Source organism: Loxodonta africana, chromosome 12, assembly GCF_030014295.1.
Source record: "Loxodonta africana isolate mLoxAfr1 chromosome 12, mLoxAfr1.hap2, whole genome shotgun sequence".
Lineage (NCBI taxonomy): Eukaryota > Metazoa > Chordata > Mammalia > Proboscidea > Elephantidae > Loxodonta > Loxodonta africana.
Genome location: NC_087353.1, coordinates 49,028,000 through 49,052,316, shown reverse-complemented (window position 1 = coordinate 49,052,316; position 24,317 = coordinate 49,028,000). Strand labels below are relative to the sequence as shown.

The 24,317-nt window shown below is 39.2% G+C and overlaps 1 protein-coding gene across 1 annotated transcript in view; it reads right to left on the bottom strand.

Annotated features, from left to right (window-relative positions):
• The window catches only part of SCG3 (secretogranin III), a 55,320-nt gene that overhangs the window by 24,799 nt on the left and 6,204 nt on the right, over nt 1-24,317 (bottom strand). Inside the window, exons 5-7 of the mRNA XM_003420524.4 lie at nt 15,204-15,346; nt 14,259-14,408; nt 11,631-11,808 (exon numbers count right to left, since the gene is read on the bottom strand). Coding sequence (XP_003420572.1) covers nt 11,631-11,808; nt 14,259-14,408; nt 15,204-15,346 — 471 coding nt within the window. The remainder of the gene's footprint in view (nt 1-11,630; nt 11,809-14,258; nt 14,409-15,203; nt 15,347-24,317) is intronic.

Here is a 24,317-nt window from a genome sequence, read left to right as displayed (position 1 = left end):
AAAAAAAATGCACAAAACAGGGAAACAGAGATGTTATTAGGTAAAAGAAGACAACACTAAAACAAAAAGAGGGACTAAGAAATGTAGTCATAAATCTTTCATAAGGAGAGGAAGACAAGGCAATAGAAAGAAATAAAAGTTAGGTTTAAATTTAGAAAAATAGGGGTAAATATTATGGTAACCACAAAGAGACAAACTATCCTACACATAAAAATAAAATACGAGAAAAAAATAGAAACTCAGCAAAAACAAAATCAACAACAACAAATATGAGGTAAAGACAATAGATAATCTACTCAGCACAAAAAATTAAGCAGGAAAAAGAAACTGTCAACAACACACGAAAAAGACAGCAAAATGATACCACTAAATTCATACCTATCCATAATTAAGATGCATGTAAATGGACTAAATGTACCAATAAAGAGACAGAGAGTGGCAGAATGGATTAAAAAACATGATCCGTCTATATACTGCCTACAAAAGACACACCTTAGAGGCACAAACAAAGTAAAACTCAAAGGATGGAAAAAAATACATCAAGCAAACAACAATCAAAAAAGAGCAGGAGTAGCAATATTAATTTCTGACAAAATAGACTTTAAAGTTAAATCCATCCTAAAGGATAAGGAAGGACACAATATAATGATTAAAGGGACAGTATATCAGGAGGACATAACCATATTAAATATTCATGCATCCAATGATAGGGCTGCAAGATTCATAAAACAAACTCTATCAGCATTGAAAAGTGAGATAGACAGCTCCACAATAAGAATAGGAGACTTTAACACATTACTGTCAGTGAAAGACAGGACATCCAGAAAGAAGCTCAATAAAGACACAGAAAATCTAAATGCCACAATCAACCAACTTGACCTCATAGACATAAACAGAACACTCCATCCAACAGCAGCCGAGTATGCTTTCTTTTCTAGAGCACATGGAATATTCTCTAGAATAGGCCACACATTAGGTCATAAAGCAAGCCTTAGCAGAATCCAAAACATTGAAATATTACAAAGCATCTTTCCTGACCACAAGGCCATAAAAGTGGAAATCAATACCAGAAAAAGCAGGGAAAAGAAATCAAACACTTGGAAACTGACCAATACCCTGCTCAAAAAAGACTGGGTTATAAAAATAAAAAAAAAGGGATGGAAAAAAGAAATTCAGAGAATCCAATGAGAATGAAAACACTTCCTATCAGAACCTTTAGGACACAGCAAAAGCAGTGTTCAGAGGACAATTTATATCAATAAATGCACACATCCAAAAAGAAGAAAGGACCAAAAGCAAAGAATTATCCCTACAACTTGAACAAATAGAAAGAGAGCAACAAAAGAAACCCTCAGGCACCAGAAGAAAATAAATAATAAAAATTAGAGCTGAACTCAATGAAATAGAAAACAGAAAAACAATTGAAAGAATTAACAAGACCAAAAGCTGGTTCTTTGAAACAGTTAACAAAATAGATAAACCATTGGCCAAACTGACAAAAAAAAAAAACAGGAGAGAAAGCAAATAACCCAAATAAGAAATGAGATGGGTGATACTACAACAGACCCACTGAAATTGTCCATTTCAGCTCACTAATGCTTCGGATATCGATGTTTACGCATTCCATTTCATTTTTTACGATTTCTCATTTTCCTAGATTCATACTTCGTACATTCCAGGTTCCGATTATTAATGGATGTTTACAGCTGTTTCTCCTCATTTTGAGTCGTACCATATCTGCAGATGAAGGTACCGAAAGCTTTACTCCATCCACGTCATTAAGGTCAACTCTACTTTGAGGAGGCAGCTCTTCCCCAGTCATCTTTTGAGTGCCTTCCAACCTGGGGTGCTCATCTTCCAGTACTATATCAGACAATGTTCCACTGCTATTCATAAGGCTTTCACTGGCTAATGCTTTTTCAGAAGTAGACTGCCGGGTCCTTCTCCCTAGTCTGTCTTAGTCTGGAAGCTCAGGTGAAACCTGTCCTCCATGGGTGACCCTGCTGGTATCTGAATACTGGTGGCATAGCTTCCAGCATCACAGCAACACGCAAGCCCCCACAGTACGACAAACTGACGTAGTCTACTATGCTGGGAAAGACAACTCCAAAAGGAATGGTGTTGCATTCATCTTCAAAAAGAACGTTTCAAGATCTATCCTGAAGTACAACACTGTCAGTGATGGGATAATATCCATATGCTTACAAGGAAGACCATTAATATGACTATTATTCAAATTTACACACCAACCATTAGGGCCAAAGATGAAGAAATAGATTATTTTTATCAGCTGCTGCAGTTTGAAATTGATCGAACATGCAACCAAGATGCATTGATAATTACTGGCGATTGTAATGGGAAAGTTGGAAACAAAGAAGGATCAGTAGTTGGAAAATATGGCCTTGGTGACAGAAACAGTGCCGGAGATCGAATGATAGAATTTTGCAAGACCAACGACTTCTTCATTGCAAATACCTTCTTTCACCAACATAAACAGCAACTATATACATGGACCTCGGCAGATAGAAAACACAGAAATCAGATTGACTACATCTTTGGAAAGAGATGATGGAAAAGCTCAATATCATCAGTCAGAACAAAGCCAGGGTCCAACTGTGGAACAGACCATCAACTGCTCATATGCAAATTCAAGCTGAAACTGAAGAAAATCAGAGCGAGTCCACGAGAGCCAAAATATGACCTTGAGTACATCCCATCTGAATTCAGAGACCATCTGAAGAATACATTTGATGCATTGAACACTAGTGACTGAAGACCAGACGAGTTGTGGAATCACATCAAGGACATCAACCACGAAGAAAGCAAGAGGTCATTGAAAAGACAGGAAAGAAAGAAAAGACCAAGATGAATGTCAGAGGAGCCTCTGAAACTTGCTCTTGAGCTTCAGGCAGCTAAAGCAAAAGGAAGAATTGATGAAGTAAAAGAACTGAACAGAAGGTTTCAAAAGGAGTCTTGAGAAGATAAAGTAAAGTATCATAATGACATGTGCAAAGAGCTGGAGATGGGAAATCAAAAGGGAAGAACATGCTCAGCATTTCTCAAGCTGAAAGAACTGAAGAAAAAATTCAAGCCTCGAGTTGCAATAGTGAAGGATTCTATGGGGAAAATATTAAACAATGCAGGAAGCATCAAAAGAAGATGAAAGCAATACACAGAGTCATTACACCAAAAAGCATTAGTCGATATTCAACCATTTCAAGAGGTGGCATATGATCAGGAACCGATGGTACTGAAGGAAGAAGTCCAAGCTGCTCTGAAGGCATTGGTGAAAAACAAGGCTCCAGGAATTGAGGGAATACCAATTGAGATGTTTCAACAAACAGATGCAACGCTGGAGGTGCTCACTCGTCTATGCCAAGAAATATGGAAGACAGCTTCCTGGCCAACTGACTGGAAGAGATCCATATTTATGCCTATTCCCAAGAAAGATGATCCAACTGAACGTGGAAATTATAGAACAATATCATTAATATCACACGCAAGGAAAATTTTGCTGAAGATCATTCAAAAACGGCTGCAGCAGTATATCGAAAGGGAACTGCCAGAAATTCAGGCCGGTTTCAGGAGAGAACATGGAACCAGGGATATCATTGCTGATGTCAGATAGATTCTGGCTGAAAGAGGAGAATACCAGAAGGATGTTTACCTGTGTTTTATTGATTATGCAAAGGCATTCGACTGTGTGGATCATAACAAACTATGGATAACACTGCGAAGAATGGGAATTCCAGAACACTTCATTGTGCTCTTGAGGAACCTTTACACAGATCAAGAGGCAGTTGTTTGGGCAGAACAAAGGGATACCGATTGGTTTAAAGTCAGGAAAGGTGTGCATCAGGGTTGTATTCTTTCACCATAATTATTTAATCTGTATGCTGAACAAATAATCCGAGAAGCTGGACTATATGAAGAAGAACGGGACATCAGGATTGGAGGAAGACTTATTAACAACCTGTGTTATGCAGATGACGCAACCTTGCTTGCTGAAAGTGAAGAGGACTTGAAGCACTTACTAATGAAGATCAAACACCACAGCCTTCAGTATGGATTGCACCTCAACATAAAGAAACCAAAAATCCTCACAACTGGACCAATGAGCAACATCATGATAAACGGAGAAAAGACTGAAGTTGTCAAGGATTTCATTTTACTTGAATCCACAATCAACAGCCATGGAAGGAGCAGTCAAGAAATCAAAAGATGCATTGCATTGGGTAAATCTGCTGCAAAGGACCTCTTCAAAGTGTTGAAGACCAAAGATGTCACCTTGAAGACTAAGGTGAGCCTGACCCAGGCCATGGTATTTTCAATTGCATCATATGCATGTGAAAGCTGGACAATGAATAAGGAAGACAAAAGAAGAACTGACAACTTTGAATTGTGGTGTTGGCAAAGAATACTGCCATAAGAACAAACAAATCTGTTTTGGAAGAACTGCAGCCAGAATGCTCCTTAAGGCAAGGATGGCGAGACTGCATCTTACATACGTTGGAGATGTTGTCAGGAGGGATCAGTCCCTGGAGAAGGACATCATGCTTGGCAAAGTACAGGGTCAGCGGAAAAGAGGAAGACCCTCAGCGAGGTGGATTGACACAGTGGCTGCAACAATGAGCTCCAGCATAACAACGATTTTAAGGATGGCTCAGGACCGGGCAGTGTTTCGATCTGTAGTGCATAGGGTCACTATGAGTCGGAACTGACTCGACAGCACCTAGCAACAACAACAACAACTGAAGTTAAAGGAATCATATCAGATTACTATGAAAAACTGTACTCTAAGAAATTTGAAACCCTAGAAGAAATGGAGGAATTCCTAAAACACACTACCTACCTAAACTAACACAAACAGAGGTAGAACAACTAAACAGACCCATAACAAAAGAAGAGATTGAAAAGGTAATCAAAAAACTCCTAAAAAAAAAAAGCCGTGGCCCGGATGGCTTCACTGCAGAGTTCTACCAAACTTTCAGAGAAGAGTTAACACCATTACTACTAAAGGTATTTCAGAGCATAGAAAAGGATGGAATACTCCTAACTTCATTCTATGAAGCCAGCATATCCCTGACACTAAAACCAGGTAAAGACACCACAAAAAAAGAAAATTACAGTCCTTTATCCCTCATGAACATAAATGCAGAAATCCTCAACAAAATTCTAGCCAATAGAATTCAACAACGTATCAAAAAAATAATTCACCATGACCAAGTGGGATTCACACCAGGTATGCAGGGATGGTTCAACATTAGAGAAACAATTAATGTAATCCATCATATAAATAAAACAAAAGATAAGAATCATGTAATTTTACCAATTGATAAAAACTCTCAGTAAAATAGGAATAGAAGGAAAATTCCTCAGCATAATAAAGGGCATTTATACAAAGCCAATAGTCAACATCATCCTAAATGGAGATAGTCTGAATGCATTCCCCTTGAGATCAGGAACCAGACAAGGACGCCCCTTGTCACCACTCTTATTCAACGTTGTGCTAGAGGTACTAGATAGAGCAATTAGGCTAGATAAGGAAATAAAGGGCCTCCAGATTGGCAAGGAAGAAGTAAAAGTATCTCTATTTGCAGATGACATGATCTTATACACAGAAAACCCTAAGGAATCCTCCAGAAAACTACTGAAAGTAATAGAGGAGTTCAGCAGAGTATCGGGATACAAGATAAACATACAAAAATCAGTTGGATTCCTCTATAGCAATAAAAAGAACATCGAAGAGGAAATCACCAAATCAATACCATTTACAGTAGCCCCCAAGAAGATAAAATAGTTAGGAATAAATCTTAGCAGAGATGTAAAAGACTTGTACAAAGAAAACTACAGTACACTTCTGCAAGAAACCAAAAGAGACCTATATAAGTGGAAAAACATACCTTGCTCATGGATAGGAAGACTTAGTATTGTAAAAATGTTTGTTCTACCAAAAGAGATCTATAGATTTAATGCAATTCCGATCCAAATGCAAATGACATCCTTTAATGAGATGGAGACACAACTCATCAACTTCCTATGGAAGGGAAAGAGGCCCTGGATAGGTAAGGTATTACTGAAAAAGAAGAACAAAGTGGGAGGCCTCACTCTACCTGATTTTAGAACCTATTTTACTGCCACAGTAGTCAAAACAGCCTGGTACTGGTACAATAACAGATACATAGACCACTGGAACAGAATTGAGAATCCAGACATAAATCCATCCACATATGAGCAGTTGATATTTGACAAAGGCCTCAAATCAGTTAAATGGGGAAGACAGTCTTTTTACAAATGGTGCTGGCATAACTGGATATCCATCTGTAAAAAAATGAAACAAGACCCATACCTCACGCCATGCACAAAAACGAACTAAAAATGGATCAAAGGCCTAAATATAAAATCTAAAATGATAAAGATCACGGAAGAAAAAATAGGGACAACGTTAGGAGCCGTAATTCATAGCATAAACAGTATACAAAACATCACTAACAATGCAGAAGGAAAACTAGATAAGTGGGAGGTCCTAAAAATGAAACACATATGCTCATCCGAAGACTTCACCAAAAGAGTAAAAAGATTACCTACAGACTGGGAAAAGGGTTTTAGCTATAGCATTTCCAGTCAGCACCTGATCTCTTAAAATCTACATGATACTGCAAAAACTCAACTACGAAAACACAAACCAATTAAAAAATGAGTAAAAGATATGAACAGACACTTCACTAAAGAAGACATTCAGGTAGCTAACAGATACATGAGGAAATGCTCACGATCATTAGCCATTAAGGAAAAAAAAAAAAAGCCACTGCCATCCAGTCATTAGAGAAATGCAAATCAAAACTACAATGAGATCCCATCTCACTCCAACAAGGTTGGCATTAATCCAAAAAACACAAAATAATAAATGTTGGAGAGGTCATGGAGAGATTGGAACACTTATACACTGCCGGTGGGAATGTAAAATGGTACAACCACTTTGGAAATCGATTTAGCACTTCCTTAAAAAGCTAGAAATAGAACTACCATACGATCCAGCAATCTCACTCCTTGGAATATATCCTAGAGAAATAAGAGCCTTTACACGAATAGATATATGCACACCCATGTTCATTGCAGCACTGTTTACAATATCAAAAGGACGGAAGCAACCAAGGTGCCCATAAATGGATGAATGGATAAATAAATTATGATATATTCACACAACTGAATACTACGCAATGATAAAGAACAGTGATGAATCTGTGAAACGTTTCAGAACATGGATGAATCTAGAAGGCATTATGCTGAGTGAAATCAGTCAGTTGCAAAAGGACAGATATTGCATAAGACCACTATTATAAGAACTTGAGAAATAGTTTAAACGGAGAAGAAAATATTCTTTGATGGTTATGAGAGGGGGGAGGGAGGGAGGGAAAGGGGTAGTTACTAATTAGATAGTAGATAAGAACTACTTTAGGTGAAGGGAAATACAGGCAAGGTTAGCACGACTGGAGTAAACCAAAAGCAAAGAAGTTTCCTGAATAAACTGAATGCTTCGAAGGCCAGTGCAGCAGGGGCAGGGGTTTGTGGACCATGGTTTCAGGGTACATCTAAGTCAATTGACATAATAAAACCTATTAAGAAAACATTCTGCATCCCAATTTGGAGAGCATCTTCCGGGGTCTTAAATGCTAGGAAGCGACCATCTAAGATGCATCAATTGGTCCCAACCCACCTGGAGCAAAGGACAATGAAGAACATCAAAGACATAAGGTAATTATGGACCCAAGAGACAAAAAGGGTCACATAAACCGGAGACTACATCAGCCTGAGACCAGAAGAACTAGATGGTGCCCAGCTACAACCGATGACAATCCTGACATGGAACAGAACAGAGAACCCCTGGAGGATCAAGAGAAGAGTGGAATGTAGATTCCAAATTCTGGTAAAAAGACCAGATTTAATGGTCTGACTGAGACTAGAAGGAACCCAGTAGTCATGGCCCCATACCTTCTGTTAGCCCAAGACAGGAACCATTCCCAAAGCCAACTCTTCAGACAGGGATTGGACTGGACAATGGGATAGAAAAAGATGCTGGTGAAGAATGAGCTTCTTGCATCAAGTATACACTTGAGACTATGTTGGCATCTCCTCTCTGGAGGGGAGATGAGAGAACAGAGGGGGTTAGAAGCTGGCGGAATGGACACAATAAAAAAGAGCGGAAGGAAGGAGCGGGCTGTCTTGTTAGGGGGAGAGCAATTAGGAGTATATAGCAAGGTGTATGTAAATTTTTGTATGAGAACCTGACTTGATTTGTAAACCTTCAGTTAAAGCACAATAAAAAGTTACAAAAAAAAAAAAAAAAAACTAGCAGAATATAGCTTCATCTTTCAATGTCAACTTATGAAGTACAGTATCTTATTGAAGTATTTCTCACTACATTTATAGCTAAAACCCTATATATTTAATTTACAAAAAGTCTTAGGCTTAATTGGAGAATGCAGAACAGTGTTTGGTACACTAAGCTTTTCCCCTGAAATGAACAATTATAACTTCTTCAGAGGTTTAATTAATCTAAAAGATTTTATCAATAGGTGATACAGAGACACTTTTTCAACTCAACAGACTATGAACTCAAAAGAGAAGATTGGTGGCCCAACAACTTTCCTCTTCTTGGGCCATTTAGTCCTTGAGGGCAAGAACAAAGTGTCCAATTGTATGTTTTGAAGTCAATGATATGTTCAGGACAGACCTGTAGAGTAAGAGAAGTAAACAGCTACATGAGATGTATTCATTAACTAAGCTTAATATTTGAAAATAAGAACACATGTGTATTTTTATTTTTAAAATGGAAGGTTGTTTTTTAACAGTAGCATATATTGCTATTTAAGCTCTATTTTATTTAAAATAATATATGCATATAGTAAAAATATTCTAAAAGTACCAACCAAACCCACTGCCATTGAGTCAACCCTACAGGGCAGAAGTAAATAAAAGTGAAAAGTAAGATTCTCTTTCTTACTCTTCCCTTTAAATCCTACTCTCTATAAAACAAAAAACAAACAAACAAAAACCCTCTGCTGTCAAGTAAATTCTGACTCATAGCAACCCTATAGGACAGAGTAGAACTTCCCCATAGGGTTTCCAAGGCTGTAAATCTCTCTTTTTTTTTTTAATTTTTATTGTGCTTTAAGTAAAAGTTTACAAATCAAGTCAGTCTCTCATACAAAACTTTATATGCACCTTGCTATGTACTCCTAGTTCCTCTCCCCTTAATGAGACAGCACCCTCCTTCTCCCCACCCTGTATTCCCCGTGTCCATTCAGCCAGCTTTTGTCCCCCTCTGTCTTCTCATCTCCCCTACAGACGGGAGCTGCCCACATAGTCTCATGTGTCTACTTGAGCCAAGATGCTCACTCCTCACCAGTATCATTTTCTTATAGTCCAGTCCAATCACTGTCTGGAGAGATGGCTTTGGGAATGGTTCCAATCTTGGGCTAACAGAAGGTCTTGGGACCATGACCTCCGGAGTCCTTCTAGTCTCAGTCAGACCATTAAGTTTGGTCTTTTGACGAGAATTTGAGGTCTGCATCCCACTGCTCTCCTGCTCCATCAGGGATTCTCTGTTGTGTTCCCTTTCAGGGCAGTCATCGGTTGTAGCCAGGTACCATCTAGTTCTTCTGGTCTCAGGCTGATGTAGTCTCTGATTTATGTGGCCCTTTTTTTTCTGTCTCTTGGGTCCATAATTACCTTATGTCTTTGATGTTCTTCATTCTCCTTTGCTCCAGGTGGGTTGAGACCAATTGATGCATCTTAAGGCTGTAAATCTTTACGGAAGCAGACTGCCACATCTTTCTCCTGCAGAGTGGCTGATGAGTTCGAAGTGTCAAGGTTTTGGTTAACAGCTGAGCGCTTAACCACTGTGCTACCAGGGTTCCTTTCTATTCCCTGTAGGTAACCACTATTAACAGTTTCTTGGAAACCCTTCGTATTTGGCATAGTTCCCATGAAGAGGGATACTCCCCACTTTTCATCATCCCTACAGATGTGGTTAGTGGGCAATAGCCATTAGTCTATATTTCTCAGCTGATAAAGGATTTGGAATGTTTCTTTGCTCCCGTGGAACAGTGGAAGGCAGGGACCTGGGATAAGTGCCGGATCTGCAGACTCAAACTTTCCCTGGGATTGTCTGTTGCAACATCTGGACTGAGGAGGAGGGAGCGAGCAAGTACATTTTTGGCTCTCACACTAAGTTACAACACAGCTTTTATCAATAATAGAGATGATATTTTGAGTTTCTACTTGGTTTATTATTTCTCAGTTGGTTCAGATCTTGCTCAGTATCTTTCAGAAGAATAAGTATCATCAAAGACCTCAGCATAAGTATTTAAATTAAAATCCTAGAAAAATGAATGCAATAAGGAGTGGCATGAAGGTAATGAGAAGATAAAAACAAATAAAATAACATAAAGCACAGTAGAATAAAAAAAAAAAACTCACAGCTGGGAAGGAAGAAAGGTAAGAGAAGAGGATGGACAACAGATGTCGGAAAAGGGCACCAAATGATAACTTCAGCCATGACATTATTTGTCCAAGGTCACATCTATATCAGTACTTGATATTGTGCTTATGCCCTTCATGGACAAGAAGCAACTCACGAGGATGACAGAGATTCTGAGCTGGGCACCTGCCAACCAATGGGGCAAGATAGCTTAGAATGAAGCCTTAAGAGGTACAAACCCTGCAGACACCAGCAGAGGGGCTTGTGCCATCTGGCTAATGTCTGGAATTGAAGGACAATGAGTGCTCTCCAGAAATGAAAGCTCATACTAAGGTTACTTTATGGACAAATACTTGATGATTACAGTAACACTCATGCACATGTTCAGTTGGTGGCTGAATCTTTGAACAGGGAAAAGAAAAGCCATTAAGGGATCTGTCAGGTCAATAACAACAACAGAAGCTCTGCCCATTAAGATCCTCCTCACAGATTAGCCAAAAATAAACACGATGTGAAATCCTTAGTGCACATATAACAAAAAAGAGAAAGATACATTAAAGATTTTATTTTAAAAAATCAAATAATTTCCCAAATATGTTTTGGGCTCCTGAATTCCTTTAGACCAATGTCTTCCACTTTAACTCATTTGAAGGCTGAAGCTGAAAATGTCTACAAAGCAACATACTGAATCATCTAAAAAAGGATGTTATGTTCCACATAATCATTCTCCAAGGGAGGAAAATGAATGAATACTCTTAACACAAAAATTGCAATAAGAGTTGGGGTTGAACTGGGTAAGGGAAGGATACTGTCTGAGTCAATCATATATCTGGACAAGGTTCACTTTGGTACATTGTCCACAGCACATGTTCAATAACTGTTTGTTGAACAAATAAATGAACCTTCTGTTAAAAAAAGCATTAAATTATTCAGAAACTCTACCCTTCCTGATTACCTTTCCTAAATATTTCCATGACTAGTACACTTCTTTAAAAAGAAAAAAAAAATTGATGTGAACTATTTTCCTGAGCCCGTGGTGTGTCACTGAAGACTGCATTTAGAAACTGAAAACACAAAACACACACACTCCCACACATTTCCCAGAATAGCTGTTTATGTTCCATATGGTCAGAAACACAGTGATTACCTGAATCAATACTTTTCAGTAATGCATAGAAATTTGGGAAATATTGGAGTTCCTCAAAGTTATCTTCGCTGTAGGTTTTAGTTCTCCTTTCCAAGACATTCGTCAAGGTTAATGCGCTAGATACTGTTTCATCATTTTCTCCGTTAGTAAAACCATCTTGCATTGTTGCCAGTGGAGTCTCCAGTGGGGGAAAAATTTTGATAAAAAATAAAGATTTTGTTAGCACTAATGAAACTCCAGCTTAGTTCTTTCTTCTGTGGTGCACTTGAATGTAAAGTGCAAGAATGCCTCCTCCTTTGCAAGCTCCTGCAGGTTCAAACCCTTTTCTATATTTGGATGTGTGGGCAACTAGCCACATGGGTAGGTATGCAGACAGGGACCTAGGGAGAGGGGTCTACCTCCAGGAAAACCCCCTAAAGACCCTGGCTCCTTCTTGGGTGAGAATAGATAGGGAATTTTTAGTTTCCTGTACCAGTCAAGTACCCTCCTTCAGTTCTTATGAGTCTCTCCTCATAAAATTGCCTTTCACCAAGGAGGGGAGCTTTGAGTTCACAGACTCTACCAAAAGGGGTAGTGCCACAGTACAGCAGAGCCTGCCAGAATGTCTAACACTAGCAGAGCAATGATACTTTGGGAATTTTTTGGTGACATTTTAAGGTCTGTCTGGATGGGTGTACAAGACTCTCCAAGACTTGATCCTTGTCTAATGCTCCCTGTCTTAGCGAATGGCCCATTCTCAACTCAATGAACTAGACAGAAATCTAAGAGCCTCTCTTGCCTCTTCTTCTTCCTTCCCCCATCCAACCCACGAGTAGATCAGTTCATATACTTTCGAAATTCATTCCAAATTTGTACACATCACTCCTTCTCCTCTGTTTCACACTAGTCCAAGCTGCCTTCATCTCTCACCTTCTAACTGGTATGCTACCCACCTTCAGTCCGTTCCCCACACTGCATTCTCCCCACTGTAGTCAGAGTTATCTTTTAAAAATATGATCATGTAGATCCTTTGCTTAAAATCTTTCAGTGTTTTCCTATCACTTCCAGTAAAGGTCAGAGCCCATATAAATGTCTCACAAGGCCCTCATGGTCTGGCCTGGGTCCACCTTTCCCACTTCATCTCTCATAACTCTCTGCATGCCATCACACTGTCCTTATTTCAGTTGCTTGGGTACTCCACACATCCTTCTCTACATGCTGCCTCTCATTCATGATCAGCCTTCAATTCTTAGTTCAAGTCACCTCTCTAAGCCTAAGTCAAGGACAGGTTGCTGTTTTATGAGGCTTCGTAGAACCACATTCCTTTCCTCAAAGAACTTAATGCAGCTGTAATTAAAATAATATGACTATTTGAAGACCATCTACCTCTTCCACTAGGCTGTAAACTTTATGAGAGCAGGGATTATGTCTTTTTAAATGAGCACTACATCAGCTTGGGAGCCCTGGTGAGGCAGTGGTTAAGACCTAAGGCTGCTAACCAAAAGGTTGGCAGTTTAAATTCACCAGCTACTCCTCGAAAATCCTATGGGGCAGTTCTACTGTGTCCTGTATGGTTGCTATGAGTTGGAATCGACTCAACATAATTTTTTTTTTTTTACATCAGTTTGGTACACAGTACTCAATAAATATTTGTTGAATGAATAGGATAATTGATGGATTTAGGCAACATGAGCGAACAGGTCGAGCATACGCACAATTTTAGAGACGGGTGAATAAGGAGGACATAATAGGAGCAAAACCTAAAAACCAAACCTGTTGCCATCAAGTTGATTTCGATTCATAGTGACCCTATACAGGATAGAGTAGAACTGCCCCATAGAGTTTCCAAGGAGCACCTGGTGGATTTGAACTGCCGACATTTTAGTTATCAGCCGTAGCACTTAACCACTATACCACCAGGTTTCCAGTTGGAGCAAAGGATCATGAAAATAGCTATGTCAGTTTCAGCTTGAGTGAAAGTTATGAGTTCTTTGATAAATCTAGAAAGCTTTCTTTAAGTGGGTAGATCTTCAAAAGCTGTTTAAAAGGTGGCAGCTAGTGGAGATAGGAAGTAGGGTAAGCAAAGAAGAGGTTTTAAGCAGGGCTTTGAACAGGTTCATTTCAATTCAAAACTCTACTGAGAATTTGCATTTCAAACAAATTCCCAGGTGATGCTCATGCTGCTGGTTAGGGGCCAGTTCTGAGAACCACTAGTAGAGCAGTGGTTCTCAAAATTTATTACACATAAGAATCACCTGCAGATCTTGTTAAACTGTAGATTCTGAGCCAGTATATCTAGGGCGGAAATACAAATTCTCAGCAGGGGTTCAAGCCAGTTCAAAGCCCTGCTTTCAGGCCATCTAGTAAAAAATTCAGAGTCAATTTCTGCTTTTTTCCTCGCTTCCTCTAAAACAGGACCGTAAACCTATTAATCTTTTTTTTTTTTTTCCTTTCTGTATTTGGGATAGGGTTTATATATATATTAACATATTGGCATTTCATGAATATACATTTTAAGTCGGGTAAAAGTGCCACATACCCCAGATCTTCTTTGGCACTAAGCCAGGTATTAATTATATATAGACACAAGCATCCCATGCACACATAAACATACATACATCACATACACATACATTTACATATACATACCGCTTTCTCTGACATTTTCCCAGCCTTGCTCTCTGTTCTGCTTTTGGGTTTACTGGGCTCCTCCTCATAATTGTTGGCTTTCTTTGAGATTAATTTTTGTACAACCTCTGCTACTTCATCTTCCAGTGTGTGTGCCTGGTTTTCTGTGATCTGTTATAAAGAGGCAAAACATATATAACTACTATTCCCATTTTTGTGGTTTCGAAAAATATCTAGACTGAACTCTGTAGTTGAACACGTCTTTTTAGAGGGGAGAATCTTCTGAACCCTCTTTCTGAACAGCTCTCATTTATGCTTCTACAACATGCTGGCTGTTACAGGGGCTACTCAGCACTCCTGGGCAGAAGTGTCTTTGGGCCCACCATGCAGGTGGTCAGTCCTTTCTATTGGAGCCCTTGGAACATTTACTTTGAGGAAGAGCTCAAGAGTTGCTCCCTGCATAGCTGCAGGTCATAGGTAACTTTTCAAACCCCACAGTTAGCAGCCTCCTAAAGCCTGCCAGGGCTGTGTTAGGGTGGTGGGCCAAGCTAACGCAGGATCAAATTGGATTGCTTAGTTTCTCAAACACACATTACGTGCCTTTGCTCATGTTATTTCCTTCTCACCACACACACGTCTTTTACTTCTACTGGTTAAAATCCTAACATTTCAAGTACCTCCTCCTCTGAAGCATTTCTTTACTGCCCAACTGGATATAGCCTAACCTTTTGCATGCCGAACTCCTCCTACAGTTCTTGTGTGTGGTTGTATGTGTGCTAGTCTAGTCCCTCTGACAGACTATAAACTCCTAGAGGGAAAGTACTTTACTTGTCCTTGAAACCTATTGAGCCTGCTACAAAGTAGATGCATTGTAAACATTTAGGTATTTGAATCAAGTGGCTTGGCTTCTTGGCATCCTCCAAAATGTACTAAGAATTTAATTTACTCTCATATATTATGACTTACTAGGCCAAGATTCAGCAGTTTAGAAACAATCTTGTCAAACACTCCTCTGTCATTTTCCTCATAAATCCTGGTAGCAATTTTCTGAACAATGTCTTCAGCAGTTAGAGGAGTTCCATCTAGTTGATGAAGGCCATCTGGGTCATCTAGACAGAGCAACCACAACTTCACCTCATAGTGATCATAGACCTATTTCATGGATCATATTCTATTTAAAATTTATACTTCATTTGTGTACGTATCTTTGGATTATAGGCATGGTGGTTTTTAGTCTGCATAAACTCTTGCTTTGAAATGAAATTAGACTTCACGTTAAGAAACTAGGATGATAACGGAAATTTTAAAATATGTAATAATAAGAGGAAGAGCTGAAAATAACACAAAAGCTCCCTCCTTTTATTATCAGTAATACAATTTTTAAATTATTTATTTATATTATTTTGATAGTACGCTGTATTTATGTAGTATGCCATACAGTTCAAAGCACCCTTCTATACATTATATAATTTGATATTTCATTTCTGTGCAGAGAGTAGATTGGTAATATTCCCTACATGTACTCCCTTTGCAGGTAAATTCCTAGGCTGGGAATAGGGGAAGGTGCTTCAAACCCAGAATTAGAGAGCATGTACTGAAGATTTCATGACTTACCTGGAATAAATATTTACTTTTAATTAAACGTGTCAGAGTGTCTTTATGTAAGGCAGATTAATGTGACAAGGCCCTGTTCTCCAGAGAATAGGGAACTTACTATTTTTTTTATATGCCTAGAATTCAGACTTTTTAAATGAGGCAACAGATTTGTGCAAAGCAATATGTAAATCTTTGCAGAGAAGCATGCAAATATGTATCCTTGGGAATACATTTGGCAGCACTAATTCAGACCAAAACCAGGGCTGATTGTGACAGAAAGAAGACACAGTAGTGTCAGTGGCAATGAAGGACTGCACTATATCCACGGAGAATTACCAGGAATCAATTGGTCTCTTCCAATCTATACTACATCGAGCACCTCAAGTTTACAAGGCACTTAACTCTCTGTCACCTCTAGGCAGATGGGAAAAAATCAATTTTATCCTCAGGGAAGCCTCTTGTTACCTATATGTCCTTGGCCCACTGTAAGGAGGATGATGAGAATATCTATTTCATGGGGTTGTTGTGAAGATCAGATGAAATAAGATGTAAAAGCACCTTGTAAATTGCAAAGCACTATATAAATGTTAATGTATTATCTTCTAGAGAAAATGGAAATTGAATCCCTGGCCAGATTCTGTCCAATTAATCCTCATTCACTCAAAAAAAAAAAAAAAAAACCTGCCCCGATATTCCTATTCAGATTCTGTTCTTCGTGGCTTTTGGGGATTCAGAACAAAGAGGTTCTCCCTTGGCATCTCCAGACTCTGTGAAGATGGGGTGTGTGCAGCCTCAGGCAGAATATCATCCTTGGGTTTTCTGGAAAGAAGCTTAGGAGAAATGAGAGCGGTGATTATACCCAGAGGACTGGAAGTTCTCAGACTCTCTATAATGGCTAAGCTGTCGGCCAACCCATGAGCTGTGAGCCTATGAGCCCTGTGTATCATAGTGACAAATGAACAGAAAAGCCTCTAAGAAAAAAGCATAACATCAGTTCCCCTCCTGGCTGGCTGAGAATGGGGTTCATCACCTATTTTTCAGGAGCAGACTCAATATCATTTAAAAAAAAACAAAGAAAACCCCTCTGCTGTCAAGTCGATTTCTGACTCATAGCGACTCTATAGGGCAGAGTAGAACTGCTGCACAGTTTCCAAGGAGTGCCTGGCAGATTTGAACTGCCAACCTTTCGGTTAACAGCCATAGCACTTAACCACTACGCCACCAGGGTTTCCCAATATCATTTAGGTATGATTTTTCCATTTGTGGGTTAGAAGTCAGGCTCTCGGGAATATGTGGAACAGAAACTGCCTGGGTATATGAGAGGTGGAAGAATTTATTTCCCTTCCCACTAATCCCTCAGGATCTGAAAAAGGGAGAATATTGGTTGCCTGCTGGACCTTGAAAATAACTGAAATGACGTTTTTAGTTCATTTACTTCACAACAGGGAGAATGTTAGCAACATACCAAAAAATAGCCTTTCCTCTGTTCACTGCTGTATTCTCTCATGTCAGGATCTTAGGCACCTCCCCAAGCCGAGCTTTGGTAAAGAGCTTTGGTAGATGGGTTAATAGTGGGGCACCTGGGTGTTTCTTCCACTGGTTTCCCCTGACTCTTCTAAAAGGTACAGAGTTACTCATAATGACTTCCCTACTACTCGTCAAGGAATATTTCACCCTTCTCAGAGAGTAGCCAAACAAGGGTTCAACATCTGCAACTTTTGCTGAGTACCCGCCATGTTCTAAGTGGATATCAAAGGGCCATGTCTCAAATCATCATCTGCCCAGTTATGTTTTGAATCCCTAGCATCTAATATGGCACTTGGCACTGATTTGTTCAATAAAATTTTATTGAAGTCTTAATATTTACCAGATACTGGAAATAGAATGGCAAATAGGTTCAGCATGGCCCCTGACTTCATGGAGCTTACTGTTTAGTTCATAGTCTGGTACATAATAATTGCTCGATAAATATTTGTTGGGTAAATGCACACAGGAGCACCAAAGCACTACTTCATAAAAGAAACTTGGGAAAATCCTTAATCACTCATACTATAGTGAATACTGAAAAAACCAGACGGCACTGGGTATAGTGAATGCTGAAAAGGAAGGAGACTTCATGAGTCCCACAGTCCAAGCCCATTGGAGTTTTCCTAAAGGAGTGATTAGGTCTGGAAAAGCACCCTCACTCTCCCTTTTGGGATGCAAGTCTACGTGCCTCTGGCATTCTATTCACCTTGGTAGTTCCAATCTCTCTGATTCCAGGACTTCTAAGATGTGAGGGGAAACCAGAAGCTCACCCGTAAACCACTTTCTCCAAGAACCTTGGATCAGCTTCTCTGATCTCAGGTAGAGTTATATGCCTCCTAGAGTAAACCTAGATCTATCAGGACTACTTGATAGTCCTGAAACCACTTGGGATGGTGATAATTTGTTGAACAAATTAAAAATAAGTCGCTTAAGTTAGTGGCCAAATCACAAATAGATCTGTGCTTCTGCCTGAGGACACAACCAGTTTACCAATCAGTTCAGTCGAACAAACATTAGACTAATTTTTTTTCTTACTAAATCAAATGCTCAATTCAGTCAAAGTGGTTGAATCTATTTTCGTATGCAGATATGCCCAGTCTCTTCTGATTTCTAGTCCAAGTATTTAGGTTGAAAAATAGAATTCAAGATTAAAAAAACAAACAATTTCCCTGAGCAGCATACAATATTAAATGTGTCAAAACATAAGCCATTACTCCCACCTCATCTCATACGTGCACAACACACTTCTGAACTTTCCTCAGGCTATGACGTCCTATGAAAGTCTAATTTAATTAGCACTTGTTTTCTGGCAGAGATAACCAGCATAATTCTCTTGTGGCCCGGGAACAAAATAAGGACATATAAGAAAACTCAGAGTTACACCTAAGCACTGGTCCCCAAAATGGAAAACATACTCCCTTTTTCAATGCCTAGCTACAGCAGTTCATTTATTACCTCATGTTTTCTTTCATTTGTCATTCATTCATTCGATGGATTCATGAGCTTCCAGATACTGGGGTTACAATGTCCCTGTTCTTGTAAAATTTTCAGTTTAGTTTTGGAGAAAGACATTCAGTTTAGTTTGGAGAAAAATGCACTCAAGAATGTAAAATTGCACACCACAATAAGTACCACCAGAAAGTGGTACAAGGTTTCTATCAGATCATGTGGGCCAGATAAACCCAGAGATATAGACAGGAGCCAATTCATGCAGAGTGGTGGAAGCCATGTCAAGGATTTTGGTGTTCATCCTGAGAGAAACATGAATATACTCGAGGGTTTTACGCACAAGAGTGACAAGTTCATATTTTTGTATGGAAAAGATCAATCCAGCTGCTAAATGAAGAATGAGTTGGAGAGGGGCAGAGTAGATGCCGGGAGGTCTGTTAGAAGACTTTGCTGTGGTTCAAGTGAGACAGGATTGTAACTTGGACTAGGATGGTGGTGATTTGGGATAGAGAGAAGACTTGAGAGATATAGAAGAGTTAAAAGGGATAAGATTTGGTGGATTGGATTGATAGGTGAGGGAAAGAGAACACAAGAGCTAGTCTGACTCTAGGTATCTGTCTTGAAGGCTGGATAGAGAGTAGTGCCCTTCCTCAGAAAAGAGCACTGCAAGAGGACTAGCTGTGAGGTGGACACAGATACTGAGTTTAATCTTGGATATGTTAAATTTGAGGTGCTTCTGAGACATTCAAGGGAAAATATTAAGTAGACAGATATAGAGTTCTTTAGCTCAGAGAAGTCTGGGCTAATGACATGGAACATCGGATGGTAACTGAGGTTTTGGACAAGGGAGAAAGGATATAGATAGGAGAACATGGAAAAGGAAATAATGGATATTTTTGACCTTCGGGGGACATTTTATTAATTTCGTTATTTGCTAATTATATTTTGTTTGCACCTATGGTTAAAATAAATTGAAATCTTAAAATGAATTCAAAAGGGTGGCGAGACCAAGATGACTGACTAGGTAGAAGCTTCCGCTTATCCCTCTTGCAACAAAGATTCGAAAAAACAAGTGAATCGATTACATACAGGACCATCTATGAACCTTGACCATCAAATACAGAACTAAGAAGCTGGCCTGAGTGACAGGGGAGCGAAAAGCCACACGCTGAAGCAGCGACCGCTTCCAGAACCAGTGAGCCATGCCACAGCCTTGAGCTCTTGTGGTCCCCTGTCCCAGAGTGGTGGGGCTGGTTGTGGCTTACTAAGACGGGGCAAGCACGGATGCAGGCCTAGCCCTCGGGACCAGCCTCAGAGGGGACCCAGACAACACACGAAGGCTGCATACTGATGCGGCTGACAGGCAAACGAAAAACCACAGGGAAGCAGCAACTGGTTTTGGAGCTTGGAGCACAGTGTCCTAGACAGGAAACCTTAGCGCTGGGCTTTGGACTAAGCATGGAAGAGCTGATTGCGGCTTCCTGAGATGGTGTGAGCACAGGATGCAGCCCTAAACCTCTGGGGCAGTCTCAGTGGGGGACCAGCCAGTGCACAAAAGCTACACACCCCTCTGGAATCTCAGAAAAAGCAGTCCTTACCAAACAAGATAAGTAACTTTGTCTATCTTGCCATGCTACTCTCTACTAACTATCTGATCCCTCCCCTCCCTGCCCCAGCCGGCTTCATTAACATTGGAATTCCCCGGGCCAGAGAGTGAAGTGCACTGCTGTTTTTTTTTGTTTTTATCTTCTTTCTTTTCTAACCCATTCTCCTGGCCTGAGAAAAGCAGCATTTAACAATCAAAGGAAAAATCCTTCCCTGGCATCCCTAAACTGGAATAATAATACAGAACCAGCTCCATCCTGGCATAAGAGGCCCACAGTGTTTGGCTTTCATCCCTACAGGTAACCAGGTGGCTATTATAATGCAAAGGCAATTCTGATAGAGATCTGACTGTAATTGTTTTAGCTAAGCAGCAGAAAGGCAAGTTTTGGAGGTCAGATACCTCTCTACCTATTAAACAGAGCCCTCACTGATCCACTCCAGGAAACTGAGGGCTAAGGCTCCACCCACACCACCTAGCCACCTGCTAAAGGGGACTGAGGATAGCGACACCTACTGAACTACAGAGGTACAAGCATTGGGTGCCTAAGGTACAGCTGCAGAGTCCACCCAGCAGAGCACTCTAGAGAATAGAGCCGCTCCTACCTCACTGACACTTGGGGGAAGGCTGTCAGCATCCTGCCCTCCTCGGAGTGTGACCCCTGCTGCTACTAGAAACTGGTGCATACAACCATCACCACTACTTCTCTAAGTTAATAGGTGAGAGCCTATACCACACACTAGGTGACCCTGAGGACTAGGACACCTAAGCTGATTCTATTCAAGAATAGTGAATGGACTCATAGGCTTGTATACTTGGTAACAGCTCAGACCAGCTGGTAACAGCACATAAGTGATTCAAAAGCTACAGCAATCAAGACAGCACAATCTAGTAGCTCATCTGGGTGCATTGTAACAAAACAAAACTAGAAGACAAGACTCAGTGAGCAAATATAAAAGAAAACATTATAATATCTTACAGATGGCTCAGAGACAGCAGTCCATATCAAATCACATAAAGAAGCAGGCCATGATTCCTTCTACAAACCCCCAAATCAAAGAACCAAAATCATTCCAAAATCAGATGTAGATACATTCCTGGGATTGCCAGATGCAGAATATAAACTTAATATACAGAATGCTTCAAGACATCAGGGATGACCTCAGAAATGAAATAAGGCAATCTGCAGAAAAAGCCAAGGAACACACTGATAAAGCAGTGGAAGAAATCAAAAAGATTATTCAAGAACATAGTGAAAAAATTAATAAGCTGCAAGAATCCATAGAGAGACAGCATTCAGAAATCCAAAAGATTAACAATAAAATTACGGAATTAGACAACTCAATAGGAAATCAGAGGAGCAGAATTGAGGAATTGGAATGCAGAGTGGGGGAGCTGGAGGATAAGGCAATTGACACGAATATAGTTGAAGAAAAATCAGATAAAAGAATTAAAAACAATGAAGAAACCCTAAGAATCATGTGGGACTCTATCAAGAAGAATAACTTGCGTGGGATTGGAGTTCCAGAACAGGGAGGGATAACAGAAAATACAGAGAGAATAGTTGAAGATCTGTTGGCAGAAAACTTCCCTTACATCGTGAAAGACGAAAAGATATCTATCCAAGATGCTCATTGAAGCCCATACGAGATAGATCCCAAAAGAAAATCACCAAGACATATTATCATCAAACTTGCCAAAACCAAAGATAAAGAGAAAATTTTAAAAGCTGCCAAGGATAAACGAAAAGTCACCTACAAAGGAGAATCAATAAGAATAAGTTCGGACTACTCGACAGAAACCATGCAGGCAAGAAGGTAATAGGATAGCATATATAGAGCACTGAAAGAGAAAAACTGTCAGCCGAGAATCATATACTCTTTTTTTCAAATACGAATGTGAAATTAATACATTTACAGATAAACACAAGCTTAGAGAATTTGCAAAAACCAAACCACAACTGCAAGAATAACTAAAGGAAATTCTTTGGTCAGAAAATCAATAATATCAGATGCCAACACAACACAAGGTCACAGAACAAAACATCCTGAAATCAACTCAGATAGGGAAATCACAAAAACAAAATACGATTAATTAAAAAAAAAATTACTGAAAACAGGAATCATTGATGTCATTATGTAAAAGATTACAATAGTCAAAAAAGAGGGACTAAATAAAAGAGGCATAGATCTTACATATGGAGAGGAAACCAAGGAGATACAGGGCAATACAAGTTAGGTTTTTACTTAGTCAAATAGTGGTAAATATTAAGGTAACCACAAAAAGGTCTAACAATTCCATACTTCAAAATAAAAACCAAGATAAACGTAATGACTCAGCAAAAACAAATTAGACTACTATGAAAATGAGGAACACACAATTTACAAAGAAAAACTTCTCAACACAAAAAAGTGGAAAAATGAAACTGTCAACAACAAACAAAAAAAGGCATCAAAATGACAGCATGAAACTAATACTTATCTAAAATTACACTGAATGTAAATGGACTAAATGCACCAATAAAGAGACAGACAGTTGCAGACTAGATAAAAAAACAAGATCAGTCTCTATGCTGCCTACAAGAGACACATCTTAGACTTCGAGACACAAATAAGCTAAAACTCAAAGGATGGAAAAAATATATCAAGCAAAAACAATCAAAAAAGAGCAGAGGTGGCAATATTAATTTCTGACAAAATAGACTTTAAAGTTAAATCCACCACAAAGGATAAAGAAGGGCACTACATATGATTAAAGGGACAATTTACCAGGAAGATATGACCATATTAAATATTTATGCATCCAATGATAGGGCTGCAAGATTCATATAACAAACTTTAACAAAAAGTGAGACAGACACCTCCACAATTACAGTAGGAGATTTCAACACACCTCTCTCGGTGAAGGATAGGACATGCAGTAAGAAGCTCAATAGAAACATGGAAGATCTAATCGCTACAATCAACCAACTTGACCTCATAGACTTATACAGAACGCTCCACCCAACAGCTGCAAAATGTACTTTCTTTTCTAGTGCACATGGAACATTCTCTAGAATAGACCACATATTATGTCATAAAACAAGCCTTTGCAGAATCCAAAACATCGAAATATTACAAAGCATCTTCTCAGACTATAAGGCCATAAAAGTAGAAATCGACAACAGAAAGACCAGGGAAAAAAAACAAATATTTAGAAACTGAAAAATACCCTGCTCAAAAAAGACTGGGTTATAGAAGACATCAATGAGGGAATAAAGAAATTCATAGAATTCAGCAAGACTGAAAACACTTCCTATCAAAACCTTTGGGACACAGTGAAAGCAGTGCTCGGAGGTCAATTTATATCAATAAATGCACACATACATAAAGAAGAAAGAGCCAAAATCAAAGAACTGTCCCTACAACTTGAACAAATAGAAAGAGAGCAGCAAAAGAAACTGTCAGGCACCAGAAGAAAGCAAATAATAAGAATTAGAGCAGAATTAAATGAATTAGAGAACAGAAAAACAATTGAAAGAGTTAACAAGGCCAAAAGCTGGTTCTTTGAAAAAATTAACAAAATTGATAAACCATTGGTCAGATTAACTAAAGAAATACAGGAAAAGAAACAAATAACCTGAATAAGAAATGAGATGGGCCATATCACAACAGTCTCAACTGAAATTAAAAGAATCATATCGGACCACTATGAAAAATTGTACTCTAACAAATTTGAAAACCTAGAAAATGGATGAATTCCTAGAAAAACAGTACCTACCGAAACTAACAATCAGAAGTAGAACAACTAAATAGACCCATAACAAAAGAAGAGATTGAAAAGGTAATCAAAAAACTCCCAACAAAAAAAAAGCCCTGGCCTGGACGGCTTCACTGCAGAGTTCTACCAAACTTTCAGAGAAGAGT